Raw genomic sequence first — 9,646 nt, 5'->3', positions numbered from 1 at the left:
TACAAGTCAGTTGCCCCGCTGGGGGGTTGTTCCAGTGTCTCAGCGCAGCCTGCCATTTCCTGCTGCGTCACAAGCTACAGATCACCCAACAAGGGGTTAACATTGGCCCGCAGCAGCGCAGGAACTACCAGCAGAGGAACTACCTCATCCCTAAAGTCTACCCCTGTGTCCCTGGAGGGGCTTCCAGAATGGCTACACACTGTGACCTCACCGGCCATCTCGCCAGCGCACAGTACTACTCCTCTCCGCCTACTGGAAGTCACACGCTTGTAAGACGGCAACGATGGAGCAGCATGTGGTGGTGGCTACGGCCAAAGAATCACAAGGTATAGTTCAGACCTCAGAGTTACAGGCGGCTTCTACATCAGAACCGGCGGCTGCACATAGATCCTGTCCCAGGTGACTGCGCTGCCATCTGCCCCTCTGCTTCAGCCTGACAGCCAACTCCATGGACGAGACCGAGCCGGAGTATGTGTGAAGACCGTGAGAACGAGATTCTGCTATCAAGTCACTTATTCAGTCTAAGTTACCCCGGCAGCTTTCTGTCTTATTCAGTCTAAGTTACCCCGGCAGCTTTCTGTCTTATTCAGTCTAAGTTACCCCGGCAGCATTCTGTCTTATTCAGTCTAAGTTACCCCGGCAGCATTCTGTCTTATTCAGTCTAAGTTACCCCGGCAGCATTCTGTCTTATTCAGTCTAAGTTACCCCGGCAGCATTCTGTCTTATTCAGTCTAAGTTACCCCGGCAGCTTTCTGTCTTATTCAGTCTAAGTTACCCCGGCAGCTTTCTGTCTTATTCAGTCTAAGTTACCCCGGCAGCTTTCTGTCTTATTCAGTCTAAGTTACCCCGGCAGCTTTCTGTCTTATTCAGTCTAAGTTACCCCGGCAGCTTTCTGTCTTATTCAGTCGAAGTTACCCCGGCAGCTTTCTGTCTTATTCAGTCTAAGTTACCCCGGCAGCTTTCTGTCTTATTCAGTCTAAGTTACCCCGGCAGCATTCTGTCTTATTCAGTCTAAATTACCCCGGCAGCATTCTGTCTTATTCAGTCTAAGTTACCCCGGCAGCTTTCTGTCTTATTCAGTCTAAGTTACCCCGGCAGCTTTCTGTCTTATTCAGTCTAAGTTACCCCGGCAGCATTCTGTCTTATTCAGTCTAAGTTACCCCGGCAGCTTTCTGTCTTATTCAGTCTAAGTTACCCCGGCAGCTTTCTGTCTTATTCAGTCTAAGTTACCCCGGCAGCATTCTGTCTTATTCAGTCTAAGTTACCCCGGCAGCTTTCTGTCTTATTCAGTCTAAGTTACCCCGGCAGCTTTCTGTCTTATTCAGTCTAAGTTACCCCGGCAGCATTCTGTCTTATTCAGTCTAAGTTACCCCGGCAGCATTCTGTCTTATTCAGTCTAAATTACCCCGGCAGCATTCTGTCTTATTCAGTCTAAGTTACCCCGGCAGCTTTCTGTCTTATTCAGTCTAAGTTACCCCGGCAGCTTTCTGTCTTATTCAGTCTAAGTTACTCCGGCAGCATTCTGTCTTATTCAGTCTAAGTTACCCCGGCAGCTTTCTGTCTTATTCAGTCTAAGTTACCCCGGCAGCATTCTGTCTTATTCAGTCTAAGTTACCCCGGCAGCTTTCTGTCTTATTCAGTCTAAGTTACCCCGGCAGCATTCTGTCTTATTCAGTCTAAGTTACCCCGGCAGCTTTCTGTCTTATTCAGTCTAAGTTACCCCGGCAGCTTTCTGTCTTATTCAGTCTAAGTTACCCCGGCAGCTTTCTGTCTTATTCAGTCTAAGTTACCCCGGCAGCATTCTGTCTTATTCAGTCTAAGTTACCCCGGCAGCTTTCTGTCTTATTCAGTCTAAGTTACCCCGGCAGCTTTGTGTCTTATTCAGTCTAAGTTACCCCGGCAGCATTCTGTCTTATTCAGTCTAAGTTACCCCGGCAGCATTCTGTCTTATTCAGTCTAAGTTACCCCGGCAGCTTTCTGTCTTATTCAGTCTAAGTTACCCCGGCAGCTTTCTGTCTTATTCAGTCTAAGTTACCCCGGCAGCTTTCTGTCTTATTCAGTCTAAGTTACCCCGGCAGCTTTCTGTCTTATTCAGTCTAAGTTACCCCGGCAGCTTTCTGTCTTATTCAGTCTAAGTTACTCCGGCAGCATTGTGTCTTATTCAGTCTAAGTTACCCCGGCAGCTTTCTGTCTTATTCAGTCTAAGTTACTCCGGCAGCATTCTGTCTTATTCAGTCTAAGTTACCCCGGCAGCTTTCTGTCTTATTCAGTCTAAGTTACCCCTGCAGCATTCTGTCTTATTCAGTCTAAGTTACCCCGGCAGCTTTCTGTCTTATTCAGTCTAAGTTACCCCTGCAGCATTCTGTCTTATTCAGTCTAAGTTACCCCGGCAGCTTTCTTTACTAATTAGGCAAAGTCCCTGGGTAGCCCCTTCAGCCTCCTAAGCCAAGCACCTTCTGTCTATACACAGATACCTCAAGGACCCCAGCTAAGTATTATGTGTTGTCTATCAGGAGAAAGGACTATCCTATTTGTGTTGTACTTTGCACCTTGCCACCAAAGCATATACTGTATTATACTGAAGATTCTATTAGTAAACTATTCCTGGTTAAGTGCTGGACTGTGTGGTTACTTGCACCTGCACCCACACTTGTGCTAACCTTACAGAGCCTACTGCTAGTATACTCAGGGGTGGGCCTACTACTCCTGGCCACCGTGCGAGTACCTGGACAGTACATCCTATCACCTAGCCCACTGCTAACAACCCCAGGAAGACTAGTGATATAGGGCAAAGCAGAAGCCATCACAGGTGTCTGCCCTAACCCCCCCCCCAGCTGTCCCCCTCTATAAATCTCACTTATGGGATGTCTGGAGAGGAGGGGTAGGACCGGTGCAATAAGCCTGTCCACACGCCTCTCGCCATCGCAGGTGTCTGCCCTAACCCCCCCCAGCTGTCCCCCTCTATAAATCTCACTTATGGGATGTCTGGAGAGGAGGGACCTGTGCAATAAGCCTGTCCACACGCCTCTCGCCATCGCAGGCAGAAACTGCCCCAGAACTGGAAATGCCCATAAATACATCAGCGGTGACATTAATGAGTTGTCAGGTCATAATTACTGCCGTAAACCTTAATGGCTGAGCACCGTACACTATGTTATTTCCTATGTCATTGCTTTAATAACATTTCTCAACATTTAACTGCAAAAGGGAAAAGATCAGGACACGTCCTGGGCCTTATGCATTGCTAGCTATAGGAAATATACAGGTCGACATTAGATGGCCTGAATTCTCTGAGATATTACAGATGTATTTTACAGGATGAACAGGAATTCTATAGAATTAGGAAGAAGGAAGAGTTAGTAAGTAGGGGAAGAAAAGACCCTCATACCAATCTACAATAGCCGAATAATAACATTTACCATGTGTCTCTATTGTTTCTGAAATCATAGGTGATCCAGAAGACAGCACAGCCCCATCCATGCATATATCATTACCGAGGCAATGATGGATAAATGAGCCCATGTGGTTAAATAAATGGGGAGGAAGAGAACCTGTACCATCAAGATACATTGTGTTTTGTTGTTGACGCTCCATACTCACATCCATTACATCCGTTCAATGTATCTAATCTGTATTATTTAGGAGAATTTCATAGATTGCTTAATAAAATATGATTCTAAGACTATGTAGTAAAAAGGGGAAGAAGAGAACCTCATACCAATCAATAAGGACCATTTTGATTTGCTGTTGGGAACCAATACCAACATTTAGTACAATTTGTTTTCTGAAATCATATCAGATCCATCGAGAGACCTGTGGAGCTGTCCAGAACCATAACCGATATAATCCATAGAGTTCTAGAGAAATCAGCGGAGCTCATGTGGTTAAATAACAGGGGAAGAAGGAACCATCTGCCAATCTACAACTACAAGTGTGAAATTGGTGAATCAGCCGAACCAGTCCTTCATATACTTGTGAATAAGACAACATTGCAAATCTCTCAGTTTTCAAATAAATGCTGGACAAGAGTTTCCAGTTTAAGGGAGTCCTCTACCCAGTACATCCTCACCATGTGGTGCTATGTCTCCGCAGAGCAAGTGGGATGGGAGAGGTGACCGTCAGGGACTGCTGGGAGAGGTGACCGTCAGGGACTGCTGGGAGAGGTGACCGTCAGGGAGGAGAGGAGTCCCTGGGCAAATGAAGGACGGAGAAACCAGGACCTGTGACCAGTTGTCCAAGAAAGTTACCCTCCACCAGGGATCCTTACATTTATCCCTTTACTGTCCTAGACCACCAGGGATCCTTACATTTATCCCTTTACTGTCCTAGACCACCAGGGATCCTTACATTTATCCCTTTAATGTAGTAGACCACCAGGGACTAGGGGATCCTTACATTTATATCCTTACTGTGCTAGACCACCAGGGATCCTTACATTTATCCCTTTACTGTCCTAGACCACCAGGGATCCTTACAGTAATCTCTACACTGCCTGGACCACCAGGGATCCTTACATTTATCCCTTTACTGTCCTAGACCACCAGGGATCCTTCATTAATCTCCTTACTGTCCTAGACCACCAGGGATCCTTCATTAATCCTTTTACTGTCCTAGTTCACCAGGGATCCTTACATTAATCTTTACTTTGCTCTAGACCACCAGGGATCAAAACAATAATCTCCTTACTGTCCTGGACCACCAGGGATCCTTCATTAATCCTTTTACTGTCCTAGTTCACCAAGGATCCTTACAGTAATCTCTACACTGCCCTAGACCACCAGGGATCCTTACAGTAATCTCTACACTGCCCTAGACCACCAGGGATCCTTACAGTAATCTCTACACTGCTCTAGACCACCAGGGATCCTTACAGTAATCTCTACACTGCCCTAGACCACCAGTGATCCTTACATTAATCCTTTTACTGTCTTAGACCACCAGGGATCCTTACATTAACCCCACCACTGTCCTAGACCACCAGGGATCCTTACATTAACCCCACCACTGTCCTAGACCACCAGGGATCCTTACATTAACCCCATCACTGTCTTAGACCACCAGGGATCCTTACATTAACCCCACCACTGTCTTAGACCACCAGGGATCCTTACATTAACCCCACCAATGTCTTAGAACACCAGGGATCCTTACATTAATCCTTTTACTGTCCTAGACCACCAGGGATCCTTACATTAATTTAGGAACCAGAGCAGAGGACAGTGGACCCCAGCGCTAGAGCTGGGGAGGAAGCTGCATGTTCTTATGTTCAGCCACCTCCTCCCCGACACTGGACTTCCCCTCACATGTCTCTGATGATGGTTCCGCTCGTTCTTCAGAATTCCTGCAGCATTTCTGCAGCTTTATAATGACATAATCACTGAGTGGTTATAAGCGCTGTTATAATACTGCCTGCTGCCTGCCACAGGGCGTCCTCCTCAGCTCTGAATAGATAAGCATCACAGGCCATCACTCTCCTGACAGGCTCCAGGCTGCCAATCAATCATATATTACAGGTTGTGATGTTACTAGCTGCTTATATGAGTTTACATTGTTTCCGGCAGTAAATGACTCTCATTGGTCGGAGAATCAGTCTGCTTCCCATTACAGAAGGAGTCCAGTTATCCTGGCATACTACTGCAGGAGTCCAGCTATCCTAACATACTACTGCAGGAGTCCAGCTATCCTAACACACTACAGAAGGAGTCCAGCTATCCTGGCATACTACTGCAGGAGTCCAGCTATCCTAACATACTACTGCAGGAGTCCAGTTATCCTAACATACTACTTCAGGAGTCCAGTTATCCTAACATACTACTGCAGGAGTCCAGCTATCCTAACATACTACTGCAGGAGTCCAGCTATCCTAACATACTACTACAGGAGTCCAGCTATCCTAACATACTACTGCAGGAGTCCAGCTATCCTAACATACTACTGCAGGAGTCCAGCTATCCTAACATACTACTGCAGGAGTCCAGCTATCCTAACACACTACAGAAGGAGTCCAGCTATCCTGGCATACTATTGCAGGAGTCCAGCTATCCTAACATACTACTGCAGGAGTCCAGCTATCCTGGCATACTACTGCAGGAGTCCAGCTATCCTGCCATACTACTGCAGAAGGAGTCCAGCTATCCTAACATACTACTGCAGGAGGAGTCCAGCTATCCTAACATACTACTGCAGGAGGAGTCCAGCTATCCTAACATACTACTGCAGGAGTCCAGCTATCCTAACATACTACTGCAGGAGTCCAGCTATCCTGGTATACTACTGCAGGAGTCCAGCTATCCTGGCATACTACTGCAGGAGTCCAGCTATCCTGGCATACTACTGCAGGAGTCCAGCTATCCTGGCATACTACTGCAGGAGTCCAGCTATCCTGGTATACTACTGCAGGAGTCCAGCTATCCTGGCATACTACTGCAGGAGTCCAGCTATCCTGGCATACTACTGCAGAAGTCCAGCTATCCTGGCATACTACTGCAGGAGTCCAGTTATCCTAACATACTACTGCAGGAGTCCAGCTATCCTAACACACTACAGAAGGAGTCCAGCTATCCTAACACACTACAGAAGGAGTCCAGCTATCCTGGCATACTATTGCAGGAGTCCAGCTATCCTAACATACTACTGCAGAAGGAGTCCAGCTATCCTAACATACTACTGCAGGAGTCCAGCTATCCTAACATACTACTGCAGGAGTCCAGCTATCCTAACATACTACTGCAGGAGTCCAGCTATCCTAACACACTACAGAAGGAGTCCAGCTATCCTGGCATACTACTGCAGGAGTCCAGTTATCCTAACATACTACTGCAGGAGTCCAGTTATCCTAACATACTACTTCAGGAGTCCAGCTATCCTAACATACTACTTCAGGAGTCCAGTTATCCTGGCATACTACTGCAGGAGTCCAGCTATCCTAACATACTACTGCAGGAGTCCAGCTATCCTAACACACTACAGAAGGAGTCCAGCTATCCTGGCATACTACTGCAGGAGTCCAGCTATCCTAACATACTACTGCAGGAGTCCAGCTATCCTAACACACTACAGAAGGAGTCCAGCTATCCTGGCATACTACTGCAGGAGTCCAGTTATCCTAACATACTACTGCAGGAGTCCAGTTATCCTAACATACTACTGCAGGAGTCCAGCTATCCTGGCATACTACTGCAGGAGTCCAGCTATCCTAACATACTACTGCAGGAGTCCAGCTATCCTAACACACTACAGAAGGAGTCCAGCTATCCTGGCATACTACTGCAGGAGTCCAGCTATCCTAACATACTACTGCAGGAGTCCAGCTATCCTAACACACTACAGAAGGAGTCCAGTTATCCTGGCATACTACTGCAGGAGTCCAGCTATCCTAACATACTACTGCAGGAGTCCAGTTATCCTAACATACTACTGCAGGAGTCCAGCTATCCTAACATACTACTGCAGGAGTCCAGCTATCCTGGCATACTGCTGCAGGAGTCCAGCTATCCTAACATACTACTGCAGGAGTCCAGTTATCCTAACATACTACTGCAGGAGTCCAGCTATCCTAACACACTACAGAAGGAGTCCAGCTATCCTGGCATACTACTGCAGGAGTCCAGCTATCCTAACACATTACTGCAGGAGGAGTCCAGCTATCCTAACATACTACTGCAGGAGGAGTCCAGCTATCCTAACACACTACAGAAGAAGTCCAGCTATCCTAACATACTACTGCAGGAGTCCAGCTATCCTAACATACTACTGCAGGACTCCAGCTATCCTAACATACTACTGCAGAAGGAGTCCAGCTATCCTGACATACTACTGCAGGAGTCCAGCTATCCTGGCATACTACAGAAGGAGTCCAGCTATCCTGGCATACTACTGCAGGAGTCCAGCTATCCTGGCATACTACTGCAGGAGTCCAGCTATCCTAACATACTACTGCAGGAGTCCAGCTATCCTAACATACTACTGCAGGAGTCCAGCTATCCTAACAGACTACTGCAGGAGTCCAGCTATCCTAACATACTACTGCAGGAGTCCAGCTATCCTGGCATACTACTGCAGGAGTCCAGCTATCCTAACATACTACTGCAGGAGTCCAGCTATCCTAACATACTACTGCAGGAGTCCAGCTATCCTAACAGACTACTGCAGGAGTCCAGCTATCCTGGCATACTACTGCAGCAGCTATCCTGGCATACTACTGCAGGAGTCCAGTTATCCTAACACACTACAGAAGGAGTCCAGCTATCCTGGCATACTACTGCAGGAGTCCAGCTATCCTAACACACTACAGAAGGAGTCCAGCTATCCTAACACACTACAGAAGGAGTCCAGTTATCCTAACATACTACTGCAGGAGTCCAGTTATCCTAACATACTACTGCAGGAGTCCAGTTATCCTAACATACTACTGCAGGAGTCCAGCTATCCTGGCATACTACTGCAGCAGCTATCCTGGCATACTACTGCAGGAGTCCAGTTATCCTAACATACTACTGCAGGAGTCCAGCTATCCTGGCATACTACTGCAGCAGCTATCCTGGCATACTATCACTGAGCATGTGTGTCCTCCAGTACTCAGCTTATTACATAGACAAGAGAAGTGTGGACAGCGCTCCATAGTGTGAAGTCTGATGGCAAATGTGCAAAAAAACAGGCGAGTAATTGGAGACTCTCACCTGTAATGGTTGTGCATATGGAAGGCACAACACTCAGTAACGCATGTGTGTGGACCGCAGCCACTCCCAGAGACCAAACCGGTAAACAAATAGTCAGATCCTCCACTCCAAACTCTGGGTATATTCAGGCGCAGATCCAAGATAGGCAAGATAAAAGTAGATAGAACTATTAAAATTTATTAAAACAACGACACAACGCGTTTCGAAGTCGTGCTGACTTCTTTCTCAAGTGTCTTATACAAACTATATTCTAAGGTCCATAAAAAGGAGTGCACATGCTCAGGAGGAGCTATGGCACAGATGGTCTCTAATTACAGACAAAAGAAACGCCCATCAGTAGGTGGACCATTATATCTCTTGGTTAACATATACACAATACACACCAACAAAAAAAAAATAAAAAATTATATATATATATATATATATATATATATATATATATATATATATATATATATATATATACACACACACACACACACAGGAACATTGAGTATACATAAAAAAATCACATAAAAAATTCATGTAAAAAATAAATTGAATGAGACCATTGAAAATACTAGATAGGCCACTTTTTAATTTTTATAATATTAGAAACAAATATACATTTATATTTATACATTTATTTTTTTACATGAATTTTTTATGTGATTTTTTATGTATACTCAATGTTCCTGTATATATATATATATATATATATATATATATATATATATATATATATATATTTATTTATTTATTTTTGTTGGTGTGTATTGTGTATATGTTAACCAAGAGATATAATGGTCCACCTACTGATGGGCGTTTCTTTTGTCTGTAATTAGAGACCATCTGTGCCATAGCTCCTCCTGAGCATGTGCACTCCTTTTTATGGACCTTAGAATATAGTTTGTATAAGACACTTGAGAAAGAAGTCAGCACGACTTCGAAACGCGTTGTGTCGTTGTTTTAATAAATTTTTATAGTTC

General features: G+C 45.4%; 1 protein-coding gene across 1 annotated transcript; it reads left to right on the top strand.

Moving 5' to 3' along the window:
• Positions 1-283: 283 nt before the first annotated feature.
• LOC138771359 (adhesive plaque matrix protein-like) lies at positions 284-8,223 on the top strand. Its single transcript, XM_069951007.1, has 3 exons — positions 284-399; positions 3,800-4,097; positions 5,608-8,223. The coding sequence occupies exons 1-3, from the start codon at positions 284-286 to the stop codon at positions 8,221-8,223; spliced, it is 3,030 nt and encodes a 1,009-aa protein (XP_069807108.1).
• Positions 8,224-9,646: the final 1,423 nt, after the last annotated feature.

Source organism: Dendropsophus ebraccatus, chromosome 13 (assembly GCF_027789765.1).
Source record: "Dendropsophus ebraccatus isolate aDenEbr1 chromosome 13, aDenEbr1.pat, whole genome shotgun sequence".
Lineage (NCBI taxonomy): Eukaryota > Metazoa > Chordata > Amphibia > Anura > Hylidae > Dendropsophus > Dendropsophus ebraccatus.
The sequence above is the reverse complement of the archived record's forward strand: the minus strand, read 5'-3'. Positions and strand labels throughout refer to the sequence as shown.

What these genes read in the sequence shown, in the direction of transcription:
- LOC138771359 (XM_069951007.1), top strand. Translation starts at nt 284, where the DNA reads ATGGAGCAGCATGTGGTGGTGGCTACGGCCAAAGAATCACAAGGTATA. An exon ending in GCACATAGATCCTGTCCCAG is followed by an intron (nt 400 to 3,799) that starts GTGACTGCGCTG and finishes AAATCATATCAG; the next exon opens with ATCCATCGAGAGACCTGTGG. An exon ending in GCTATGTCTCCGCAGAGCAA is followed by an intron (nt 4,098 to 5,607) that starts GTGGGATGGGAG and finishes TTCCCATTACAG; the next exon opens with AAGGAGTCCAGTTATCCTGG.